At 41.9% G+C, this 27,327-nt stretch overlaps 1 protein-coding gene across 1 annotated transcript in view; it reads right to left on the bottom strand.

Moving 5' to 3' along the window:
* Nucleotides 1-27,327, bottom strand: part of DOCK3 (dedicator of cytokinesis 3) — a 335,434-nt gene that overhangs the window by 17,827 nt on the left and 290,280 nt on the right. Inside the window, exons 34-42 of the mRNA XM_034775725.1 lie at nt 15,627-15,768; nt 14,045-14,211; nt 13,394-13,480; nt 12,710-12,889; nt 11,344-11,427; nt 8,388-8,504; nt 5,796-5,917; nt 3,854-3,989; nt 3,097-3,178 (exon numbers count right to left, since the gene is read on the bottom strand). Coding sequence (XP_034631616.1) covers nt 3,097-3,178; nt 3,854-3,989; nt 5,796-5,917; nt 8,388-8,504; nt 11,344-11,427; nt 12,710-12,889; nt 13,394-13,480; nt 14,045-14,211; nt 15,627-15,768 — 1,117 coding nt within the window. The remainder of the gene's footprint in view (nt 1-3,096; nt 3,179-3,853; nt 3,990-5,795; nt 5,918-8,387; nt 8,505-11,343; nt 11,428-12,709; nt 12,890-13,393; nt 13,481-14,044; nt 14,212-15,626; nt 15,769-27,327) is intronic.

The following is a 27,327-nucleotide window of genomic DNA, read 5'->3' as shown; positions in this document are numbered from 1 at the left end:
ATTTGTAATGTGTTTCTCACTAGTGCAAGCTAATGGAGTTCTTACTGTATCTTGATTACAACATTTCTTTATAATATTCAACTCCCTGGATCCTGGCTGGAGGTGATGTGCATTATAACATCACTGTAAGGTTTGTTATGTACTATTTAATCTGTTCTTTGTGGATATGATCAGTATCAATTTTCTTGCTATCTTCCCGCAAATAAAATGTTAAGTTATTAATACATATTTCTATTACTTAGTTTACTTGGCTTATTGTTGACCCTCAAACAACTGGTATTTTTCTCCTTCAGCGAACAGTGCCACATTTTGGGAGTGGGGGATTAGCTCTACCATCTCCAGGGCTGGGGGATTCAAATGCTAGTTGAACCCTAAGTGCAAGTGACCTGGATGGTCTCTTGATCACTGTGGAAATTAATTCACCTCACAAAGCCACCTCTCTGCTCAGACTGACGTTAGTAAGCATGCTGCTGGACAGGACTGCAGCTAACAGGACAAGCTGGTGCAAGGATTAGGGAAATGGGATGCAGTTTTTCACCTCTAGGTTAAGACGTGAACCTACAGATGAAAGCTTTTAACAACTGATAAATACTAGAAGTAGAAACAGAGGTAACCAACGTTCAACCTAGGACCAGAGGTGACAAGAACTGTTAAATCTGAGAAATTCTAGGTGGCCATGTGAAATGAGTTGATAGCCTTAGTACAGTCCCTGACTGATGCAGCATCTCAATTGGTAACTTTGTCGGCAGTCTCAGCAGAAAGGCCAAGAATTGAACGGGTCATGGAGACTGAACTATCCTCTCACCTCTAGAGGTGGTCCCTCCAGGACAGAGATGAGGCACATTGGTGGGGGCAGTGTGGGGAAGCTTGCACTGCTGCCGCCCGTGCTGTATCTGTTCTGTGGATAAATAGAGGGCTTCAGCCTCCAGTGTTGTCAATCCAGCACCTTTCACCAGCACTAAATTAAAAAGAATATAAATAAATATAAAAAGGATAGAGGTGCATTGGCAGAGCTGCATGTGAAGTTTGCATGGTACTTTGCTCTAGCCAGTGCCATCACTCATTTTAACAAACATCAAATTCCCCCAATTAAAAAAAAAACAAAACAAAAAAAAGTCAAACAAAGAAACCAAAGCCATGTTAATTTTAACACAGTGGAACTTTTATATAGTGAAGTTGTTTTTCCTGCTGATCAATTTCACTCTAAATGGAGCTTTCATAATAACCAGATTAGAAACTTGCAAATTGCAAAGTATGGAAAAGATCTAAGACTTTCATTCCACGTTACCAGCAAATGGAGTTTCATAATAATTCATTAGACTGTGGAGGTAAACACTGCTTTTTGCCTAACTGAAAATGGACAAAACTGGCAAGGAAGAAATGTTTTATCTTGAACTTATCAAAATGTATTAGTAAGAATGGCGAGTAAAACAAAATAAAATAAATAATATCTGAAAATGTCCCTTCAAATAATACACTTTTAAAATCACTGTTTCTCTTGCTGTTTCCTTATTTGTAGTAAGTAGAGTTATCTAGTTCTCATCTATGGGAGGTGCTGTTGACTTAAGCATCAGCCAGACATCCTTTTATATTGTTCATCACTTTGGTTCCTAAGCAACAGCAGAGACCACAGCTGAGGGGGCAGTTGGTGATGCTGGGAAGTCAGACAGCTCAGAACAACTGGCAAAGCCTGTGGCTGTGAATACTGGATTTCTGAACTGGAAAATAGCTTGAAATGCTGCAAGCATCAAAATCTCACACTGCTCCCCCAAAAGATTCAGGACTCATAGAACTAGCTGGGAAGGTTCATTTACAGAGCCTTCCTGACATGACAGCACCATATTCAGTTCCACCTTCTGTTCCCTGCTATGTCACCTTTATTCTAATTACTTTATTATTTGTGTTGTCATTATTTTCCTCCAACTCTTGAAAATTAACCAAGCTATTTTTATTGACATAAAGAATCCCATTCCTCAGCTTTCTATTCCACCTGATCCTTCCGTTAAATCATCCTGCTACATTTCTGACATGGCAACAGACTGTGATTTACGACTTCATTGTAGGATCATGCACAAAGACAGGCTGGACTGAGAGGAAAAAAAGCTCTTATTCTAGTTAAGAAGAAACAAATTCTGCCCCCTCTTCTGTGTTTACAGAGACCCCTGGCCACAGTGCAACCAGTGGAATTCTCTTGTGTGGGGAAGAGGGACAAGATCCGAGCAACTGGAGCCAAGCTCTACAGCCTGTACTATAGAGGACTTCTGTATGAGCCTGTGGAGGGAGATGCAGCAGTGGCTGGGGTGGGGGCAGGTGGACATGCAACAGAGCTGCCACAAAAGGGGAAGGAAACAACTTGAATGGAGGTACTAAAACTCTGAAGCTGCAGTAGCAGACATGGAATGACTCTGCTGCAGTTCTGAGGCCTGGGGAAAAGGGGATTCACTGCACTAAGCCTCGTTAGCCTAAGAGGTAAGGGAAAACAAAACATTAAGAGGTAAAGTATTTTGTGTTTGTTTTTTTTCTTGTCTTCAAGTATGATTCAGCATGAAAGTCCTCTTTTAATTCTGGTATCTCTCATTCCAGGCCCTTCAACCTTCATTGTATACATGAATGTTAACCCATCTCATGACTTCTTTAGAATGGTCTAATTTCCTTAAAGACACAAGATTGAACTTTGCCTTTTCTTGATATTCCACTTCTTGCAAGCACTGTAACAAATAATTATTTACATACTTCAGTAGATTGTTTGCCACAGGGCAGTATGGCATCCTTTCCCTTACAAAGTCTGTGATGCAAGTGGTTGGCTCAATTGTGTGGAAGCACATTCAAAACCATTACATAGCTAAATTGCCTGAAGTCAGCAAGTACCAAAGGTATACACGCCACCAAATTTTGCTGAAAAGATGACTGAGACCACTTTGGGGGTTACACAAAACATTTCAGAAGAAGTCACTGTTGAAAAATCCCTAATAAAGTAAAATCGTTAAATTACTGTATATTTCAAGCATCTCAGCAGCACAATTTATAAACTGATAGGACAAGAGTCAGGGCCATTTGGGTTCCTGAACTCTTCACTCAAAGTCCCTCCATTCTTACCTCGTGCACTGGGAGGGGCAGAGTTAATCATCTGGGATGGTGCAGAGTGGGTAGAGCTCAGGCTTGAAGTGGAAGGACTGGCCTGGGACGAGGATAAAACAGAGACGTTGGTGACTGAGCCTTGGTACCTGAAGTTAGGGTAAACAAGCTGCAGGAGGCAGAGAAATCAGCAAGACAGAAAACTGAGCAGACTGGTGCATTATATATTCACTTGCCTCAGATCACCAAATGTGTAGGGAATGTGACCTCTGTCTAGGTCACAATTAAACTCACTATTAACATTGGGCTGTGGGACCCATTTCAGCCTTTCAGATTGATTGTCACGGATTGAAAGAGATATTACTAAGTAAGATAAGCATCTCAACAAGAAAAACTAACTATTCTGCTCATTAGGTGATACCACACCCCTTATAAAGATGACCTTTACTTTGCTCTGTTCTTAGGCTACACTAGGAACTTTTAATTTACACCTATAGAAGAGTTAATAATATTTACCTTAGAAAGAAATCACTGGGAGCCATCTCTGCCTCCATGGCATTTCTATCAATCTTTAGGAGATACTGATCTATACACCAGGTCAGACTCTATGGGATTATTGCTATATCTTTTCAGTTCATAGCTATAGATAAATCTAAGACAGAAGAGGTCTAAGTATGTCTACTGTACATGTAAATGATTCTTGTCCCAAATACAGCCTACAGGGCATGTTCAATTATATTCCTAGCAATAGGTCCTTGATGTTGTATGGCAGCTATACCTGCATGTGGTACATGTCCTCAGCGGTCTCCCCTACAGAACTGTCTGTTAGAATAACCAGGTTTCCTGTTTCACTGGAAGTATGGGAGGAAAGAGACGATGACGAGTGTCTGACTGAACCCAGCAAGTTCAATGGGCTAAAACAAAAATGGAGACAGTGGCAAAACAGGGTGCAAAGGTTAGACAATATTCTTTTCCAAATCTTAGTTTTAAGTAGTGAGGCCTGATCTTCAAAGGTGCCTTGGACTTGAATACCTGCAAGTCCCACAGACTCTTGTGTTGAACACCTTTGAAAAATCAGGCCATAAATGCTTACCCCTTTCATTTTCATAGCAATGGTAATAAGAAACCAATACCATTACATTTCAGTTAGGTCATTCAAACTTCAATCTGGGGCCAAGTTGGCATCTTTCCAGGAACCTGAGTGCTACACCTAATTTGCCTCAAACAGAGCAGACTGAAACCGCTCTCGTTTTTAATACTGAGATGCAACCTGTGGAGACAGTTCCCAGGAATGTTTCATCGAGCACCAGCAGAGGCTACTCAGATCAAGATGGAGCATTTCCTGCATAGTCTGTAGTCTCCGTAGTCCACACCTATGTATTAAAATTGAAGGCAACTGCAGCTGAATGTAGAACTCTATGGCCCAAATGGCCTGCAGGCTACACTTTGATCTCTCATGATGTAAAATTACGTTGATATATTCCTCTCTTACTCTGAATCATATACATAATACACACAGTAGAATCTTGCTAAATCACACTGACAACTTGGAAGCCCTTTACAAGTTGATGACTTTTGAGAAAAGTGCCATCACTTTGAGTGAGTGGTGGACTATGGAATTCTACCACACAACTTAACTTCTTGGATTTACGCACCTGAGAGTGAGTCGCTGCACCCTCTCCTACTGAACAAAGCTTTAAAAACAGCTACATAGACTCACTCTTCAAAAGGAAAAAACTGAGAATAGCAACTGAGACTTCACAACTCCTTAGCATTCTTGTGTTTGTGGTTCTGTCTTGTGAGGCTATAACTCTTGTCAACTAACAGCACATTTTATAGGTGCTAAAAATATTTGTTTGTATCCTGAAGTCCTGCTATCATCAGTTCTCGGGTTGGCTTTAGGGATGGGTCCTCAATCTGAATAAGAATCAAAAAGTTCAGATGCTTATCTAAACCTTATAAGCCTCTTAAATCTGAAAATTGGCCTGTATGATTTTATACCATTCTGATCTAATAACTTGAAAGCTTCTCTTATTGTATTTTGGTTCTAGTCTAGGTTGGAAATCAGAATTGTAAACACAACAATCTGAACATCTTTAGAACCTTAAACAAAGATTCAGTTTGAGTTCAGTTCCAAAAATAAGCAACAAGACTTTTTTTTTTGGTTGTCAAAGTATGTGTCTTATTTAACTTGAGCAGGCTGCCAATCCCTCATTTACATGTCAGAAATATTAAAAGTTTGGACCTTCAAAGTCATTGTGAATTTTGGGCTCTGAGAAAAACCTAAGTGCCAGTTAAGGATATTTTATGTGTATGTATAAACATTGCGGTGAAGGGGCTACGTGTCAGCTTCCAGCTAACAAGCGCTTAAGATCTCTATTAAATCCCTGGCTTCTCAGTGCAACACAGCTTCCAACCTAGACATGAGAAGGAACGGATGGCTTCACTTCAAAGCTTTCCAATGATGACTCTAAATCAAACATCAGTGGTCTTTGCAGACTAACAAAAGGAACACTTTTCTACAAAGGCTGATGTTGCTGCCTCCACAGTACTTCTAGCTACCTATGAGGCTAGGCTTACTTGGGCCCATAAATTTTATTAAAGTCTCTCTTTGCCCTTCCATGGAGTTTTGAGAACCCATGACAGTACAGAATGGTACATTTAGAACTATCTGCTTAAACTGTTAGACATTCTAGAGATTACAGCAGAAAAACAGGTACCTGTGTCGATGCACCAGCTTGATGCTCTCTGGACTCATCGGGCCATGTGACACAAGAACACTGCTGCGAGGGGTGCTGATACCAGAACAGGCTGGACTCAATTTATCCAAACCAGGCAACTCCTACATAGGAAATACAAAATCACGTATTTACTTCAGAAATTTTGGGCTTGATCATGGGAAAAGGGGAATAAGCTTTCCCTTTTTGTCAAAAGATTGGAGATAAATCTGTGACTATGTTCTTCACAGAGCTATTATGGTTCTGCAATTAGCCCAAGAGCTTTCAGACCCCTTCACTCCCAACCTAATTAGCTTGTTACCAACAATTCCCAGGCACCTTCTCAGCAATTTGCTGGAAGCTTAGCCATACAATGGAGCAGATTGCGACTGCCTTCATTTTTAATATGAAGATAGGCGTGCAGAGAACACAAATACCCGCATGTAGTGTGGCCCAGCCACTTGTACAAAGATAGGGAACTGCAGGTTGGGAGCTGTAATCTATGGGGACCACATCTCCATATTAAAGGTGGCCATATTGTAGAATTCTGGAGGCCTCATTTGTGGCCATTCTCACATAGCTAACACTTAGAAAATGTGGATTTGCCTTTCAGCGTATAATGTAAAATTCTAGCATATGTAATTAAAAATGTTTTCTTAAATCTTTGAAAGCTGCTCCTTCTTTGTTTTTTAAAATGTTTATGAGGGAGTCAAGAGATCTGTGAAAATGACACTGTACTATGAATAGATAAGTGGTCTGCCATTTCTTAGGACCCATTTAACCCAAACACCTAAAGGAGCTGTCCCAGAGCACTGAAGAATAAAACAGCATAAAGGGACAAGTGGACATCAAGCGACAGTGGAGTCTATGGCTTCTCTATGATGTCTGACAACATTATTAACAATCTGAGAAGCAGAGAAATTTAAACTTGTCTTGGGATCACTGACTCTACATGAACCACTGATAAAAAAAAACCATTAATCAGACAGTCAGCACTTGCAGAGACACTAATGATTATTCTATGACTGTTCTATTTCTCCTCCTCACCGCCAACAGGTGTTGCCTTTTCAGTGATGTGCCTCAGAATATTGAGGATTAGGGTGGGATGTATAGGGGATAAATTGGCCATAGGGAAGAGATGACCATGAGACTACTATGTGATCAGTTTTCTTCAAACAGAACAGGAGCAGTCTTCTAAATGAGCTTTATCTTACACAGCGTTAACTTTTCTAATTCTGAGTTGTTTGGTTTTACAGCTTCAGCCAAATCTTGAGACACTAGTAAATGAGAGGCAGCACAGTTTGCTTTTTTTATAATTAACTTATTAAGCTTTCAAACAAATTGGCAAGAAAAAACTTCTGATCACACAACTCTTCTGAGTGACAACACATTAGCATCACGTACCTATTTATTATGTGCTATTGAAGCTAACTTATAGTCTGTATCTTCTTAAATAACCATGGATGTCCTGTGCTAGTGAATTTTAAGAAGTGATAATTACCTAAAATGGACTGTCTCCCCTCACTAAGGACAGCTGAGTGGCAAATGTGCTAGCAAAGTAATGACTTCAGTAGCAGTTCCAAGAGGCAAGCTCTTTTTAAATCTCCCAACAAAACTAAATGGAAATCAAATCATGTACACTTGGTTAAACAACACACTAAACAGGCCCCACTATTTCAACACTGGAGATTCACTTTGAAATTTCCTAAAGCACATTTTAAAGTGGAAGCCCCTATTTGTTCTTTCTATTGTTATAGAATAAAATACACATAAAATATGATTCATATATGTGAAACGGTGACTGCCAATTATCTACCCTGAGCAGATTTCTATGGTATGGAGGTAAAAACATCAGCAGCTGTTGGTGCCCTATGTATATTAGCTCTCCCATCATTGTGGCACTGGACTAATGGTTGGACTTTTCAGGCTAAAAAGCCTACGAGAGATAAGGGCATTCTGACTATGGAACTGATCCTCTGCCTTCTACTGCTGTCCTTGTTGGTGAGAGGACTTCCATCCCCCAGTGCAGGGAGCAGGAAAGAACTTCTCCCACAAATGATGACTAGAAGGCATATCCCATCAACATCCTGGTCTGCACAGCTCATTGCTGAGTATGATCTGCCAACCAGGGAATGTGTCCAGCCCCGCATCTGGGTGGCACCTATGCTGCATTTAACAGGTTGCAACAGGATGGCTGTTTTGTGAGATGGGCAACTAGTACTGTCTAGTCATCTTTCTCTCCACCCTTGGCACAGCACCCTATGATAAGGGCAAAATTTTGCCCTATGTTACGTAAGACAGTGTGAGTATTCAGCTTCACAGACCTTCTGCCATATCACCAGTGATATAAATTAGAGGAGAGGGACCTTGAAAAATCCCAGGGACTATATTAAAGGCTCAGTTTGCAAATCTTTTTGGGCTTTAATTCTTGCACTGGAAACAAGGTTTCTTGTAAGAGTTAGACAATCCCATAGGTTTAATATACACTACTTTTGTCCAGTTCCTGTGTGCATCTCATTGCAACTGAACGAATTTTATCATGGCTATGTACTACTGACAATGACCCGGAAGTGGTGGTGGTGGGGATAAGCTTACATGGTACAGACTAGATCGCATCATTTGGAACTGATCAATCAGTTTCTTATGTAGAGGACGCATCTCTGGATGTACAAATTTCTCATGTACTGCCAGACCCACTCCAAGAACATGCACCTATTAAAAAAAAAAGAAATTATAACATCATGAATCAAGAACATCTTCATTCAGCCTAGAAGACACTACATAATTATATCCTCAAGTTTGGTCAGCGAGTGAGAGAGATCTGTAAAATAGTCTATTGTTCATTTGCAAGATTGCTGAAAATTAGTAAACATAAGAAATCTGACAAGTATGTGATTAACATACATTTTAAGTATGAGACAACCACATTTGTGACATGTTGGATTTACAGTTGCAAGAGAGAACAATAAAAAAATGACAAAATTGATTCACTCTTGTAGTGGGGCAGCTGCCCCACTCCCGCAGAAAAGTGGTTAAAAGCAGGAGAGGGCTGCAGCAGGGAAAGGGATTAAGAACAGCTGGGGAAGCTGACTGGGTAGCTGACCACAGCTGTGGCCAGCTTAATCAGGGCCCAGCTGGCCCTTATAAGAGGGCTATGGGCCAGAAGCTAGAGAGACTCTCTCTCTAGCTTCTGAGAGAGAAGGACCTGGCTCCCTGGGAGCTGAGCAGGGTACCTAGGGCAGAGCAGTGCTGGGGAAGGGCAGAGGGATCTGGGGAGCTCCAGCCTAGTAAAATCCAAGGCTGCAGGCCTTGTTAAAGGCCTACAAAAGGTACTGGGGCTGCAGAGGGGCAGCCCAGAGATAGGAAGAGGCACCTGGTCCAACCCCCGTTGCTGATGATGACTGGTTTACAGACTGCAGTCTGCCCCAGGGAGCGGGGGCTAGATCAGGGTGACCAGACAGCAAGTGTGAAAAATCGGGACGGGGGTGGGGAGTAATAGGAGGCTATATAAGAAAAAGACCCAAAAATCGGGACTGTCCCTATAAAATCGGGACATCTGGTCACCCTAGGCTAGATGGTGACTGGCACTAGCCACTGAGGCAAGGTGGGAATAGAGGGTTGGGGGTCCCCCTGGGTGGGGAGGCCCAGATTGGGGGTTACTGCTGGGGGCAGAACCCGGATGTAGAGGAGCACTGGGGTCCGGGAGGGACACGGGGGCCAGCAGCAGGCAAGACACCGGCCTGCAGAGGGCGCTCTGGGCTGGAAGAGCTAATTCCCAGGACGACCAGCAGGAGGTGCCACACCGGTGAGTCCTGCCCCGCCACAACTCTGCAGTGCAAACAGTGTTGAGTCCTCACTCCAACAGTTCTTTGTGACACAGGAAATTCCTTTCTCCATATCTTCACATAATGTCAGACAAGGGATCAAAGTTGCTAATGGAGATTTGTAGGGGAATTGTCTACAATTAATCTGAATAGTGGCAAAGCTGCATGTACACTACTAACCGTTGGCTCTCTATTGCTCATTTATTTATTCATAAAGGTCCCATTTTTAAAGGTAATAAATATAATAGTGAGTAGGGTTATATAAAATCTCAGATAAGAGAGCACAGTAATACTTAATAATAATACTTAGCATTTATACACTTTACATCATGTACAAGTAGTAGCTAATTGATCCTCACGACTCCCGCTGAGTATTGGTAAAATAACCATTAACCTTATTTTGCAGATGGAAAATCTGAGATACACAGGGATTAAGTGACCCTCAAAGTCTATGCTACCTCTGCTGAATAATCCTCAAACTCCATTCAAACTTGGACAGACTTTTTGAATATAGCTTAAGAATGACCATACCTGGTCAGACCAATGGTCCATCTAGCCCAGTATCCTGTCTTCCAACAGTGGCTAATGCCAGATGCTTCAGAGGGAATGAACAGAATAGGGTAATCCTCAAGTGATCCATCTTTTGTTGTCCACTCCCAGCTTCTGGCAGTCAGAGGCATAGGACATCCAGATCATGGGGTTGCACCCCAGACCATCTTGGCTAACAGCCATTGATGGACTCATCCTCCATGAGCTTATCTAATTCTTTTTTGAATCCTGTTATAGTTTTGGCCTTCACAACATCCCCTGGCAATGAGTTCTACAGGTGGACTGTTCATTGTGTGAAGAAGTACTTCCTTTTGTTTGTTTTTAATTTGCTACCTATTAATTTCATTCAGTGACCCCTGGCTCTTGTGTTATGGGAGGGGGTAAATATTTTGCTAATCATTCTTTTAACAGTGATATGACTTTTCTTTCTCATCACATCACTGATTTACAACACATCTGGTGAGATTTGATATGTTTGTGCAAGTGAGACACTGAGAACACTGGATAGAGCCAGGGATAGTGCAAGTAGGCAGGGCCGGCTCCAGGCACCAGCGAAGGAAGCAGGTGCTTGGGGCAGTCAATGGAAAGGGGCAGCACGTCTGGGTCTTCGGTGGCAGGTCCCTCAGTCCCTCTCTTCCTCTTTGAGCTGCTGCTGAAGTGCCACCGATCAGCTTTTTATTTATATATATATATATATATATATATATATAAAATTTTTTTCCACTTTGCCGCTTGGGGTGGCAAAAAAGCTGGAGCCGGCCCTGCAAGTAGGCTCTGTATATGCTTTCTCACATGGTTCTGCCAACATATCTCGGTCATCCATGTGCCACCCTTACTATGTCTACCCTGAAACTCCACTGAGAAGAGGTTGCTAATTGTCCCAAAATGCTGGGTAGTTTTGTAATGTAGAAAGACATACATTGCTTAATAAAAGGAGAAGCCACACTAATTTAATTTGTTAGCTAAATCAGGCTTCAACTCAGGTCTATAGAGGTGAAAGGCTAGTGCATTATTAATTCATTGGGCTTCTCACTTCCCTATGTTTTAAATATACTGCAAAGCTCTTGTGTTTCTTTGCTTCTGAATGAATTATTTAGCTCTCGGTTTGCAAAGTGATTGCTGAGGAATCCACACACTATCACAGCATTCTTCCTTAATCTTTAAAAGCATGGCAGTACCTGTTCCTGCATGAGCTCTTTGAGCTGTGTGATTTTTTCTGCATCTCCAGGGTGCTTGGTGATATAATCTTTATCAAAAAAGGCCTGTGGGAGAAAGACAAATCATCTCCTTATTAGGAAACATTTCATTATGACCATATGTCAAAGAGGGAGAGAAGAAGGAACAGAAATCCTAGGGGATCCAAGTACACTTAACAAACAGAAAAGTCCATTTAACTGATCTCTTCTAGTATTTTGGGACCTAGATGAAGCTACAGTACCACAATTTTAGCTGCCTAAATAATTCTGATACTCAGTTAGTCAAAGGGATCACTGTTGAGTAGCATAAGGTATTCCCTTCCAGCCCCAAAGGATCATGAATCTAATCAAATCTCCCCACATGACAGTGCAGAGCACTATCATTAAGCCCATTACTTGAATTTTATATAGCTTCTTTCATTTAAGTATCTCAAGAAACTGTAGGAAATGAGTGACTAAAGTAGTAAATGTAAGGGATGAAGAGTTTTTTCTATGCTTCTCTGCAGGGCACACACAACCCAAAAACGTGGACCAGAATAATCATTTTTCAGTATGAGTCCCTGTAGCTCCCTTTTGTAACCAGGGCCGCCGAGAGCGGGTTCGGGCCCCGGTGACATTTTTTTTTCAGGCCCCCCAGCAAGGGCGGACCGGCTAAACAGGGCCGACGAGAGGGGGGGAAGCCAGGCCCTGGGCCCCCTTCCGGACCGCCAGGCCCCGGTAATTTGTACTGGCTTCCCCCCCTCTCGTTGGCCCTGTTTGCAACATACATCTTTAACTGACTCCTGGTGAAGGAAACAGCACATTAGGTCCCCTTAGGACTAAGACTATACTGGACATGGTCTGGCAAAGACAACTCTTTGGAAGTGCCAGCCAGCAACTTTCCCTCAGCAGGAACCTCATCACATTCAGTCTCCATCAGCACAGAGAGCGAGTCCCACTGCCTGCTTTGCAAAATGTGTTTACAATGTGGCAGCATATAAACTGCCTGTTTCACTATTGTACATGCAAGATCAGCTTTGCCGTGTCAATCAGAATTCACACTTGAGAAGCTGAGTTTTCAACTGTGGCCATCTAAATAGGACATCCAGAACCCATATCTGGACATTCACATCAACACTTAGCTACATACAACAGGATTTATATGTCCAAGTGCTGATATATAAACAACTAAACATGGGATTTCAGCATCCTGTTTAGATCACAAGTATGAAAACTGGGCACACAGGGGTAATTTCTTATATTTGACTTTTTATTATGTCATGCTCTTTTCAACACAGCAGGAGAAATGCTACTTGGAAAGAATTGCTAACAGGTTGATACTAAACTCAGAGGTACAGTCCTTGCTTACCTCCTGGTACCGTGCTATGCCACCATTCACAGCTGCATCAATCACTCCATTCAGACACATACTGAGCAGGTTAATGTTGCCATGCATTTGCTTGTGCTGATACTGGCTTATCAATGTCCTCAGCTCCTGGTTTTTGTTCTCAACAACTTGAATGGCATTTTCCAAAGGGCTCACCTCGACCTACAAGGCAACAAAGAATAGTTTAATGCCACGGACACCTCACTGCCACCATGTTCCCTTCCTTACTATGAAACCAATTCCTACTACTGCTTGATGAGCGCACTGATTTTTTTCTGATGTGCAGACTAGCTAGCCATTTTGTTATGATGGCTTTTCACAACAGTTTACTGTGTGTCAGCAATACATCTCAGTTCACCTCACTGCGCACTCATCTTAGCAGTTACAATAGCTGTCACATGTCTCTGAATAACTGACTGAAGATACTGTCAAGATTCAGAATTGCACCTCACTGGCACTTACTCTGACTGCTCTGTTCCCTTCACACTGCTGCTCTTGTTATGTTTAGCAATTATTTTGGCTTTGGGAATGGATTCTGCAATAGCCACCAGTGAAGCATGATTTTTTTTCAACTGCAAGACCCCGCCAAGAGACTTTAAATTGCCCATCCTTCATTCTGAAGAAACTATCCATTCAAATCCCAGTTACAAGTATAACAAATGTTACCAGCTCTCTTCTCTCCACTTCAAACCACCGGGAGATCCCAGGTAAACTGTGAGTCAGTGTCAGAGTGGTACGTTCAATCCACAAGCTCTGCAAAGAATACAGTAAGTGGGGGACCCAGTGAATCAGGATCTGTACACTCTTATTCTCACTGCAGTTGTTCAGGAGTTGCTGAATAGAAGAGTGCATTAATACTCTGAGCAGATATTATGTTTTCCACAATGGAATGTAACATGAAACTGAAGTTTGCTTTACATTTAAACCCAAAGAAAAAAACTCAGTGTGCTTTAAAGCAATGCATCACACTTTTCAGTTAGTTTCTAGACCTCAGACCGTAGGTCTAATATCAATTAGCAGGGAACTAAGAAAGCATTTTGAGTAATATGTCAATCAACAGAACAAGCCCCATTGCTTCAGAATCTCTCTCCATGGCACTGCCACAAGTACCTTTTAAACAGAGTAGGCTTTACTTATACCAGGTGTGCAACCATTGGGCTCAACAGTCCTGCATTTTATTTGAATTAAAACAACATCTTGCAGCACCAAATTAGGATTAGGGTCCCATTGTGTGATGCACTGTACAAATGCAGAAGAGGAAGACACTACCTGTCCTGGAAAGATTACAATTTAGTTACTATTACTGAGTGCTCCTACCTTAAATTCATTCTCTTTGTCCTTTGGACCTTTGTGGAAAGGCCTATCATAGCGGAATTTTCTGATATTGTTGACGCGATAAAAGCTCTTTATACGATCAGGCACACGTTCCATTTGTAGCACATCAATATTGTCTGGGATGGGAGTCACTGCATATATCTGTAAATCTGCAAAATGAGGAGTCAAAGAAACACACGGAGGCATCAAATAAGAAAACAATGAGACAAAACGTGACTCCCTTAGGGATGTCACATGTTACCAAAAGAAAAACGATGGAGAAAGTGTGAAATCCATGCTTCCCTTTTCCTTCCATTACACACCTCTCCTTTTCACTTCTGCTTCAAAGGTAGCAGCAATTCATTGGGCTCGCATCTCCAGAGCCAGGGGACCCTACAGTGTTGTAGGAACTTCAGGCCAGATTTTCAAAGGCATTTAGGCAACCGAATATGCACCTAATGGGATTTGCTAAAGTGCCTAAGCAGTTGATTCCCATTGATGATAAAGGAAGATAGGTGTCTAACTTGCTTAGGCACTTCCGTAAACCCTACTAGGCATCTGGGCTGCATATTTCAGCACCTAAATACCTTTGAAAATCTGGCTTTTACTTAGGCTTTGTCTACATGCACAGGTTGTACTGATTTAACAAAATCAGTTTAGAAACCGATTTAGTTGAACTCATGCAACTTGTGTCTAGACAAGGCATTAGAAAGCAAAGCAAAAGAAAACCCAAATGATCACAACCCAAAACAAACCCTTGTTATTGGTGTTTCAGCATCACACAGCAAGGAAAAAGTGGGTTCTGTCAGGGATGGAAGGCAGCAGGAGGAGTGGGAAATACTGACCATTCTACTCTTGGTAAATTTAACTTGAGGCTATTAGTCAGTAAAGTCAAAGTACTGTTCATTATCGTAACTAGTGAAATAGGAGCCAGCGAGCAATCTTCTCCTCCCATCTCACCTAAAATGTCATATTCTCAAACAAATGCCATGTGGTCTAGTCCTCAGATACTGCACAGCAACATTACTTTTGTTGTCTGCATTTAAATTCACAATGCAGATTAGTATCAATGGGATGAAGTGGACTCAAAGTCTGATGTACTGCATAAAAGAGGCAGATAGTCTGGATGGAAAAGAATGTGCAATGTAAAAGGAAGGTGAAGTGAAAAACAAACAAAACGGAAAGTATGTCGACAATAGGTATGAATCTAATTGCACAGTTCTCTCTTGGGGAATTGCAGAAGGTAGCTGGGTGGATGTCTGGTGAAATGTAATGTTCAATAAGGGAGCAAGTGTCACGGACCAGACTGGGCCCTGTGCATATCTTCCCACACAGTCCTGAAAATGTATATCAGCCATGACTTGGAGTATTCCCTAAGCAAAAGTGACAATTATGTCCAACTGGTGTGCAATGATGTAGATAAATATCCACTAAACACAAGTTGGAGATGATGAAAATCATGACACCTATCACTAAAGCCAGAGATGAACCAAGATCTTCTAAAATGAAACCGTTTTCCTTTCCCTACACTCTTTGTGTCCTACAACAGTTTGATTAATATTAGGCTGCCTTTATGAAAGGATACACTGAGCATCACATTGCAAAATGGTGTCATCTGGATGGTTTGGGTGCTGCATTGCAATGGCTTGTGGAAACTCACTCAGCATTCTTTGTTGGAAGGTCTCCAGCCTTTCGTAGTCATGGCCGCGACATACATACTCCTTGTTCTGCAAAACAAACAGGCATGAAAACCACTAAATCCCTAAACCATTCTCTTTGCCTTCCTTGCTGTTTAATTGGAAGAGGTCTTCTTCATACATAATAACAGGCACAAATCTATATATTTTAAAATTTTTGTTTTATTACATAAAAATAAAAATTATAAATGATAAAGTTTTGAAAACATCTTTAAAAGATTTAACTACTTAATTATACATTATTACTATTAATTATTTACAATGTTTAACTTTACATCTATCTATAATATGGATGCCATCAAACATAGGAATCCACAACTCAGGCTCCAAGATGTACTCACTGTTGGAACTTGGACTGAAACAACTATTTAGAGCAGTGGTTCCCACACTTGTTCCGCTGCACCGCTTCCAGCAGCTCCCATTGGCCCGGAGCAGCAAACCGCAGCCACTGGGAGCTGTGATCGGCCGAACCTGCGGACGAGGCAGGTACACAAGCCGGCCCGGCCCGCCCCGCCAGGGGCTTTCCCTGCACAAGCAGCGGAACAAGTTTGGGAACCACTGGTTTAGAGTAACTATTGGAAGTAAGACATATTTTACTAATAATCTAGTTTCCTCTTTTGTCCCATTAAAGATGTAAATTAATCCACAGCAGGTCCAAATATGTTTTAAATTCTTTTAACCAAGTTGACAGAGTAAGGAGCAACAGGTTTTGTCCTGAAATGCAGAATCTCTTTTTTCGCAAGCAAAATTAATGTATTGTCGTTTTCAAAAATGAACATAGATAAAGGGTTGAATCCTCTGAAGTCAATGGTGTAACCTCAGCATGATTTGAATGGAATCAGGATAGGATCCAGCATCTCTTCTACATCCACCCCAAAAATGTGTCCTCGTTTTCATTTGACAAAATTTTGCAGTGAAGTCCAGATAATTCCAATTATGAGACACTCCCAAAAGCAATGTGCTGACTTTTTTCACCCCAGGTTTAAGGAAGTCTGCTAGTATTTCAGCTGTAAAGTTACGGAGCACTGCCACTGAACAAAGATATAAACAACTGCATCTACTTACATTGTATTTGTAACAACTGAAGTAGAGGGGTAAGCTAAGGCTTCAAGCCACGGTTTATTGTGTAAGGATAGCCTTGCAAATCTCACTCCCATAGACATTTGAGGCTTATGTATTGTGACAGACCCAGACCAATGGGGTACAGGAGTCTGGTAGAGGGCAAATATACTGGTCACTGGATGAGCAGTTTTCTGTTCCCTGAGTGACCAGAGCAGGGGCTGCACTAGAGTAATCAGGAACCTGCTAGAACCAGTTCAGGCAGGCAGGCTAATTAGGACATCTGGAGCCAATTAAGAAGAAGCTTCTAGAATCAATTAAGGCAGGCTAATCAGGCACCTGGGTTTTAAAAGGAGCTCACTTCAGTTTGTGGTGTGAGTGTGAGGAGCTGGGAGCAAGAGGTGCAAGGAGCTGAGAGGGTATGCTGCTGGAGGACTGAGGAGCACAAGCGTTATCAGACACCAGGAGGAAGGTCCTGTGGTGAGAATAAGGAAGGTGTTTGGAGGAAGCCATGGGGAAGTAGCCCAGGGAGTTGTAGCTGTCATGCAGCTGTTACAGGAGGCACTATAGACAGCTGCAGTCCACAGGGCTGGAACCTGGAGTACAGGGCGGGCCTGGGTTCCCCCCAAACCTCCCAATTGACCTGGACTGTGGGTTCTCCCTGAGGGGAAGGTCTCTGGGCTGTTCCCCAACCCACATAGTGAATCTCTGAGGCAAGAAAATCCGCCAATAAGCGCAGGACCCACCAAGATAGAGGAGGAACTTTGCCACAGTATTTGAAAACATGATTTATAATAGGGCCACATATTTTAGACAGAACCTGCTTAGATACCTATCATAATAGGAGTGAGTCTTCCAGATGTTTTTTAAAATAAGATATAGTTGCTTTTGTTGAATATAGACTGCTAAACCCATCTAACTTGTAAATACACATAGAAATCTCTGTTGGTTGAATCTTGTTTTAGTTTTAAGTTGATCAAAAATCTTATTATGCTATTTGGCGAAACCATTTCCAAGATGTTTCAGCCTTTTATCTTCGCTTAATTTTTTTGTCTGGATCTTTAAAAACAGGAGAGAAACCTGGAAACTCCCTCAATTGTGCACAGAGGCGCAAATCTTATTCTCATCCCACACACTGAATAATTCACTGAGAAGGTCTGCAGGGACCCAGCATGATGAAGGAATCCTCCATGCCACACTTGGAGAGCAGCTCTGCAGCTGCTCCTTCAGACACTACACCTTCTTTCATGGAAGGGAATGGCTGTGCCCTAAATCTCTGGGCCCCAAATCTCCATTCTTCGTGAGAAGTTCAGGTAGCCCCCAAAGAGCTGACTCGCTGAATCCTCCTCTTCCATGCAGCAAAACCATACTGGTCACACTGCAGCCATAGCCCTCTATGCCCAGGCAAGTGTGTGCAGAAGCACTGTAATCTAGTCTCAAAATAAATACTGAGCTGTAACTTTGGGAAAAAACCTGCCACAGTCTGAGCCTTCAGTGTAGTATTCATGTTTGGATTACATTAAAAGAATGCTCCATTACTGTAAGTTAAATTAGGAAAAATGATACGGCAAACAGAACAAGGCTTTGAGGCCCTGGTAATTTGAAGCAGTTCCTTTCATCTCTGCATGTTGTAATCAATCCTAGAGTTAATGCTGCTCAGTTGTAGAATTTCCAGATTGGTAAAAGAAGGCTGATACAATCTTTAGATCTATAAAGCCTCTAAACTTATTTGGGATCTTTCCATTCTGTAAGAAAAATATGATGATTTTTTTTTATAGAGCTCTTTTTCTAAAACCAGCTGAGCAGTTAAATTGGATTAATAGCATTGATTAATAGCATTAATCACAAGAGATACAGGCGGAATGAGCTAAGGGTGAAAGCTGCATTTAACATCGACTGGAGAAGGACATTTTGTTCCTTACCTTTACATTATATTTTTGCAAGAAGCTCCTCTAATTCAGAACTAACGGGCTGTTCCACTGTCCTCCCACACATCAGTAGATTGATCCTTCCCACTGAACAACTGCTCAGCCACAAGCCCACCCCTAAAAACTCATCTGAATTGCTTCTTAGCTAAATGATTGCTTTTTTTTTTCTTAAACTAAACCCAAATAAATATATAGACACACAACCCCCCCGCCACCCCCATCATCCAGGATTTGTCACAGAACCACCAGATGCAGCACTGTGGATTGGGAAAGTCTCTCCTGTCAAAATGAAATTTACAGGTAAGGGACAAAAGGCTTAATGCTCCCGTGACCTGGCAATAAAGGTCTCTGTCTAGCATTTTAATAATTATCCACAGGGCCCTGTGATAATAATATTGAATAAAAATGAATAAAAATATTCATGGTAGGGCTACCAAGGAAGCATTTCCACCCATCCAGTAGTACTGTCAGGAAAAATTATGGACTGAATTCTAAATGGCTGCTTAGCTAACTTCCTCTTCAAATCAGGAAGCTGCCATCTCTTTTGCTGAGTGAGCTCCAATTCCTAAGGGTTATGATCCATGGAATCACTGTAGTCAGATATGCCTCTTTACTGAAGTCATGAATCCACCTGGACAGAAAGTATTTGGATCTTTTACGACCTTTTTTGGAACTTTTGAACAATGTAAAAAGGGAGTCTGACCTTCTAAAGTCCTGAGTCCCATGAAAATTATATTTCAGTTCTCTAACTATAGTCCTATAAACAAAAACTTTGATCAGAATTAAGGTTACTTAAGTGAAACACCTGCCAAAGCAAGGAAACTTCCATTTTAGGTAACCTTTATACATCTTGATACACATATAACACAATAAGCAAAAGCACTGACAGACTTTTCATCTCCACAAAAACATCCCCTTGTATTTCCAACATATAAACAACCAGAATGCACTCACTGAGCTCCTGTTAATTGCACTCAAATGGACAGCCACAAATCCAATCACTCTTAGACACATTTACTATATCCATTTTGTATTGGTATTTTAGGGTAGAGCTGTAGAGATGCCCATAATTAAAGTTGCCTAACACCATGAAAAGCCCCTGTTTTTAGTTGCTTATAACTTCAACCCTAATGCTTAACGTTTGTAAGGATGTTTCCTTGTGTTTCAAGCATTGAAATGGGATCCAGGAAAGTTGGATTCTATCTCAAGCTCTGCCATGTACTTTCGATATACTGGATATACTGGAATTGGAAAAGGTACAGAAAAGGGCAACAAAACTGGTGTGGAGAAAGTAAATAAGGAAGTGTTATTTACTCCATCTCATAACACATGAACTGGGGTCACCAAATGAAATTAATAGGCATTTTTAAAACAAACAAAAAGGTATTTTTTCACACAACGCACAGTCAACCTGCGGAACTCTTTGCCAGAGAATGTTGTGAAGGCTGTGACTATAACAGGGTTCAAAAAAGAACTAGATATGTTCATGGAGAATAGGTCCATCAATTGCTATTAGCCAGGATGAGCAGGGATGGTGTCCCTAGCCTCTGTTTGCCAGATTCAGAGAATGGGCGACAGGGGATGGATCACTTGATGATTGCCTGTTCTGTTCATTCCCTCTGAAGCACCTGGCATTGGCCACTGTCAGAAGACAGGATACTGGGCTAGATGGACCATTGGTCTGACCCAGTATGGCTGTTCTTATGTTCTATATGATGTTGTGCAAGACTATAATAATGCACATATGCAATGGGGTCAAAATAAGATTGCACAGGCAATTGTAACAATGACATTTTCTAACTTTCATGTGCTTTTCTTTGCAACCTTAACATTCATTTAACGTAGTGTCACAGGGCAGGATTCCCTCACCCTGGGTTTGTACTGCAGACAGACCTCATGCACACCAGTGGTAAATTCAATACCAAGTGCTGTAATTATAATGTGCTTTATACATGCTTGTTCCCCACAGCATAAGGCTTTCCCCCAAGCCTTTACCTTCTACCAAGGCACCTGGGGAGGGATAGCTCAGTGGTTTGAGCATTGGCCTGCTAAACCCAGGGTTGTGAGTTCAGTCCTGGAGGAGGCCATTTAGGGATCTGGGGCAAAAACCTATCAGGGGATTGGTCCTGCTTTGAGCAGGGGGTTGGACTAGATGACCTCCTGAGGTCCCTTCCAACCCTGATATTCTATGATTCTCTATGAAGGCACAGGGCAGGAGAGGGAGAGAGAGAGAGCTGACCTCTTTGAGATCTTTGGCTTCTCTGGCCCTTTCTTTCAGCATTCCCCCTCCCTACTGTTTCCTCCTGCCTCTTAATTGCTTCCAGCTGAAGAGCTGAATGACACCACCAATTAGTTAAGCATTGAGTACTTAAAATAATACCTCATCAATTTACCCCATGTGGCCATACTTCCAAAGTGCACAGAGTGGGGAGTCAGCCGTAGGCAACTCACATTCTGTCACACATAGGTTTGTATGTAATGTTATTGGCATATATGAGATCAGAGACCTTCCTGAGTGCATGAGAGAGACAAAATATGGTACTTCTATGGCAGGTGTCACCAGGTATCATTGCTATACTCTTCCAAGTTCTTTTCCTTAAAGTGCAAGAAGATGTTCAGTCTAGGAAAAACATGTGTGGTATTGTCCATTTTGTTATGCAAGGTTCTGTGTGGAGGAAGCTGTGCAACCAGCAAGAGTCAATTCTTGAGGCAGAATTGCCCCCTGAATCAACCTGATTGGTGTTGGACTGAAAATTATGATTGAAGGCATTGCCTGCATGCTTTTTGTGCCAGTCACTGTCCCAGGACTGGTGTTTATTTAAAAAAAAACATATTTAGGATACACACAGATTCTGCTTCACTGATTTCTCTTCCACCAGGAAGCTGATGTGCAAGGCTCCAGACATCTTTTAGAAGGGCAACAGTATTATTTATTATTTTGTATTACAATAGCACATACAGGCTCCAGCCAAGATCTTAGGCCTATGGTGTCATAAACTGTACAAATAGTTGGTGAGAGCCTCTGCCCCCAAAAGTTTACAATTTAAATAGACAAGACAAACAAAAGGTGAGTGGGGAACACAGGGAGATGGAGGGACTTGCCCAAGGTCATGCAGCATTAGGATTAGAATGCAGGTCTCCTGAGTTCCAGTCCACTGCCTCATCCATTTGACCATACTGCCTATTCACAGTAGTTCAGTTTCTCTAGTGTTTTGGCACACAAACTCAAGAATCAACTCCACTCTTAGAAAACTATCTATGTCTGGACAGCCCCATGAAGAGACATGTAACTGAGCACTAAATGTGTTAGGGAGTCTATGGCCCCAGTAACTGCAAGATGTCATAGGCAAATAGGTGAGAAAAGCTGAGCTGCTAACTGCATGGACTTCTGGATTCACTTCTTAAAGGCAAAAACAAACCACACACACATGCTGCATTTGCTGTACCTGTGGGTAAGTGTGCTGTTGAACTAATTACAACATGCTCTTCCACATTCATCAGGAAGCTGACAGGAGAGTTTTGGTCTTCCCCATTACAAAATACACTTTATCCACTGTCAGTGCTCAAATCGACCAGCTGTCAAATTAAAGACTGATATGTCACCGGCACTGTGTCATGACCAACATGATGAAAATCTTAGGGAAGATATTCTGGGTGTCATAAAAAAATGACGAACAGAAATATCAATGGGCAATGATTCAGACTCCACTTTTGGAATATGAACATAGGCATCTTTAAAATTGATGAGTGCAAGGAAATTTTCCAGTTCCATTGCTGCTATGTATTTCTATCTTGAACTAGAATCATAGAATATCAGGGTTGGTTGGTCATCTAGTCTAACCCCCTGCTCAAAGCAGGACCAATCCCCATACAGATTTTTGCCCCAGATCCCTAAATGGCCCCCTCAAGGATTGAGCTCACAACCTTGGGTTTAGCAAGCCAATGCTCAAAACACTGAGCTATCCCTACCTACCTACAGACTATGAAAGAATTTATCCATATGAGATCTATAGCCAAGAGGACTATGGGGTGGAATTCTTAAGTGCTCAGAATTGGTTTAATTGCTCCCACTGATGTCAGTGGTAAAACTCCCACTGACTTGAATGGGAGCATAGTTAGACAACATTATGCACGTTTGATCTACTGGAGAGGGCAAACAGGATTAGTACAGTCTTTGGAATCTTTCTGACATCAAAACTTGCTTTATTGCTTGAATGCTGACCAGGTGCCTAATGCCTGCCAGCAATATCTTATTTTGTTTTAAGTTTGAAGGAATTGGTGAAGTGATGAAATGCATTAGAGTGGAAGTTGAAAGAATTCTACATACAACCTATCTGAAACTAGATGGTACACACTAATTGTTGGTGGATTTCTCCCCTTTGTTTGAAGTGATGAATTTTGTCTTTTTGGAGAGAAGGGGATCTGCTGATATTCTGATGTGAGAAGACTGTTGGAGGCCTCTCTAGTTCTCAGCCTCTGGACAACTTGAATGAGAAGGCCCACTTGAAACAAGAGCTAACCTTGGACTTTGCTGGAGAGCAGCCAAATCAACAAAATTCTGAGAGGGAGACTAAGGGCGTTTCTTTTCTGGGACACAGGCCTTCTGTTCTGCATTATCTTTTAGGTCCTTGTCTAAGTTGTTCCCAAAGTACTGGCCTGGAAAAGGTAGTACAATAAAATTCTGTTTGGCCTGGACATCCAATTGCTATGAATAAAGCCATATAGCCCTCCTGTCCTTGTTAATAAGGAGAGCTAATGACAAAGACTAAGTTGAAGGCAACTTTGTGGATATACTTTGTGGCACACTGGCAAATCTCCAAGTTCTTCCTCCTTCTGCATTACTTCTTAGGTATCCCCTGTTCTAGATTTGACTTAGAATCATAGAATATTAGGGTTGGAAGAGACCTCAGGAGGGCATCTAGTCCAACCCCCTGCTCAAAGCAGGACCAACACTAACTAAATCATCCCAGCCAGGGCTTTGTCAAGCTGGGCCTTAAAAACCTCTAGGGATGGAGATTCCTCCACCTCCCTAGGTAATCCATTCCAGTGCTTCACCACCCTCCTAGTGAAATAGTGTTTCCTAATATCCAACCTAGACCTCCCCCACTGCAACTTGAGACCATTTCTCCTTGTTCTGTCATCTGACTTCTAGTAGTCTGTTTCCTTGAGAGCAAAATGCTGAGGCTATGCTGACTGAAATACATTTTGAGACAAGCTCTTAGTCATTCTTAAAATGGGTATCCACCCATCAATAACAGATTCTTGATGGCCACCGTTCATGGAAAGCAAATAGAGCTCTCTTTAATACTGAAGGCTGACAAGTGCACATTGGGAATCCATTCTTCAAATGTCTCTTTGGGCAAGATACAGTTTACAGTTTGGAAAAGATGGAGTGCTACTGGGTGAGCCTTCTCTTTAACAAAGTCAAGGAGATTTGGGTGTATGGAGAAACATGTCTTCTTTAGTCTTAAGGTAGAAGAGGCATTTGACAGATTTTCCTTTTCTGCTAGTTTCCTTCTCTGACGATAAGTGCAGGACCCTGGATACTTCATCAATCAAAAAATGGGAGTTCTCTGTGGTAAAATGGTGGGACCAACTATGCCCCAGAATGTCAGTGTCTCTGATGTCCTTAAGCATTTTACTTCTTTTTGGGGGGGCTAGGGGAGAGGTGGTGAGAGTTTTCTTTATGTTCCATGTTAAAGATCATTATTGTAATGGAAGGAGGAATATAAAGATTTTTATTTTGTCTCTGCATTCTCCTGGCACCTCATCTGTGGTAGTGGGAGGTCTGACTATGACTGCTTTTGGCTAACATTAATCAACCATGTAACTATATGATCCATGCAGATACGTCCGCTAACTCAGTCTCTGAAGTGTCTGTACACTATCAGTCATTAAGAGAGAAAGAGGGAGTTTATTGAGGTTGTTACACTATTAATTCCTACTCTACTATCAGAAACACTGCTATGGAATATAATTACAGAATTAATGGGGATTATAATTATATACAGTGTATTTGCTGTTACTGGCACTAGCAGCAATTCCCACACTCTTATACAATTTAATCAAGAGTAATTGTTGTACCACCGAAAACTCATGCATATTCGTAAACATACAGGCCAGGTTCACTTATGGAACTACAGACCTTAGGATCTCTTCTTCTGCTATACTGATTAGTTTTTATTGTTCATGTTCTGAAATTTCCACTGACAGATACAAAAGGTGAAACTGAGATAATTTCCTCTGGAAATCTCCATATGTGTTGATACTGGTTTCTTCTATATTTTGCCTTTCACAGTTGAACTACTGGATATGGTTATGCTTTTCTGTTTGTGTTTTTTTTTTTTTGACCCTGACAAATCATTTTTATCATGTAAGATTCTGTAGGTTATCAGGGTTTGAGCACCCCTAATATTCCAGTCCTTAAATTTTTTTTTATGTTCACTCTTGTAAAATTTGTCATCTCTTTTGATCTCTTTACCCACTCACATTCCACATCAGAACCAAGCTAATTGACACAGGCTTTGCACATCTTAGCTTTGGCTTAACTTTCTAATCTAGTCTGTTTCGCTCCAGCTCCCTTTCCTCCATCCAAACTGTGTGCCTAACTGCCCTTTTGTTTCTTTCATGCCTCTCATGTCTGTCCCTTGTTCTATGCTGTCCTCCACCAGTGGGCACCTCTGTTGCTGACCTATTCCAACATTCCTCCATCCCCTTCAAGTTTTTCCATAAAACACACTTTTTTAAAATGACAGGTTTCAGAGTCAACAAAGAGTCTGGTGGCACCTTAAAGACTAACAGATTTATTTGGGCATGAGCTTTCGTGAGTAAAAACCTCACTTCTTCGGATGCATGTTTCAGAGTAGCAGACGTGTTAGTCTGTATCCGCAAAAAGAACAGGAGTACTTGTGGCACCTTAGAGACTAACAAATTTATTAGAGCATAATAAATGCTATCTAAACTGCTACATGCCACAAGGAGCCACAACAGTAGTTCCCTTAACCCACCCAGCAATATTGTTAATCTTTCCAGCTATACTCTTAGCCCAGCAGAAGAGTCTGTCCTATCTCGGGGCCTCTCCTTTTGTCCCTCCAGACCCACAAACATGATACAGTTCTGCGGTGACCTAGAATCTTACTTTCGACGTCTCCGACTCAAAGAATATTTTCAACATACCTCTGAACAGCATACTAACCCACAGAATCCCCCCTACCAGCACTACAAAAAAAAGGATTCTGCATGGACTCCTCTGGACGGTCGAAACAACAGACTGGATTTCTACATAGATTGCTTCCGTCAACGTGCAAAGGCTGAAATTGTGGAAAAGCAACATCACTTGCCCCATAACCTCAGCCATGCTGAACACAACGCCATCTACAGCCTCAGAAACAACCCTGACATCATAATCAAAAAGGCTGACAAAGGAGGTGCTGTCGTCATCATGAATAAATTGGAATATGACCAAGAGGCTGCTAGACAGCTCTCTAACACCACATTCTACAGGCCATTATCCTCTGATCCCACTGAGGATTACCTAAAGAAACTACACCATCTGCTAAAAAAACCTCCCTGACAAAGCACAGGAACAAATCTGTACAGACACATGCCTAGAACCCCGACCAGGGGTATTCTATTTGCTACCCAAGATCCATAAACCTGGAAATCCTGGACGCCCCATCATCTCAGGCATTGGCACCCTAACATCAGGCTTGTCTGGTTATGTGGACTCTCTCCTCAGACCCTACACTACCAGCACTCCCAGCTATCTTCGAGACACCACTGACTTCCTGAGGAAACTACAATCCATTGGTGATCTTCCAGAAAACACCATCCTGGCCACTATGGACGTAGAAGCCCTCTACACCAATATTCCACACAAAGATGGACTACAAGCTATCAGGAACAGTATCCCCGATAATGTCACAGCTAACCTGGTGGCTGAACTTTGTGACTTTGTCCTCACCCACAACTATTTCACATTTGGGGACAATATATACCTTCAAGTCAGTGGCACTGCTATGGGTACCCGCATGGCCCCACAGTATGCCAACCTTTTTATGGCTGACTTAGAACAACGCTTCCTTAGCTCTCGTCCCCTAACGCCCCTACTCTACTTGCGCTACATTGATGACATCTTCATCATCTGGACCCATGGAAAAGAAGCCCTTGAGGAATTCCACCATGATTTCAATAATTTCCATCCCACCATCAACCTCAGCCTAGATCAATCCACACAAGCGGTCCACTTCCTGGACACTACTGTGCTAATAAGCGATGGTCACATAAATACCACCCTATACCGGAAACCTACTGACCGCTACACTTACCTACATGCCTCCAGCTTCCATCCAGGACACACCACACGATCCATTGTCTACAGCCAAGCTCTAAGATATAACCGCATTTGCTCCAATCCCTCAGATAGAGACAAGCACCTATAGGATCTCTATTAAGCATTCTTAAAACTACAATACCCACCTGGTAAAGTGAAAAAACGGATTGACAGAGCCAGACGAGTACCCAGAAGTCACCTCCTACAAGACAGGCCCAACAAAGAAAATAACAGAACACCACTAGCTGTCACCTTCAGCCCCCAACTAAA

This window comes from Trachemys scripta, chromosome 7 (genome assembly GCF_013100865.1).
Source record: "Trachemys scripta elegans isolate TJP31775 chromosome 7, CAS_Tse_1.0, whole genome shotgun sequence".
NCBI lineage: Eukaryota > Metazoa > Chordata > Testudines > Emydidae > Trachemys > Trachemys scripta.
The sequence above is the reverse complement of the archived record's forward strand: the minus strand, read 5'-3'. Positions and strand labels throughout refer to the sequence as shown.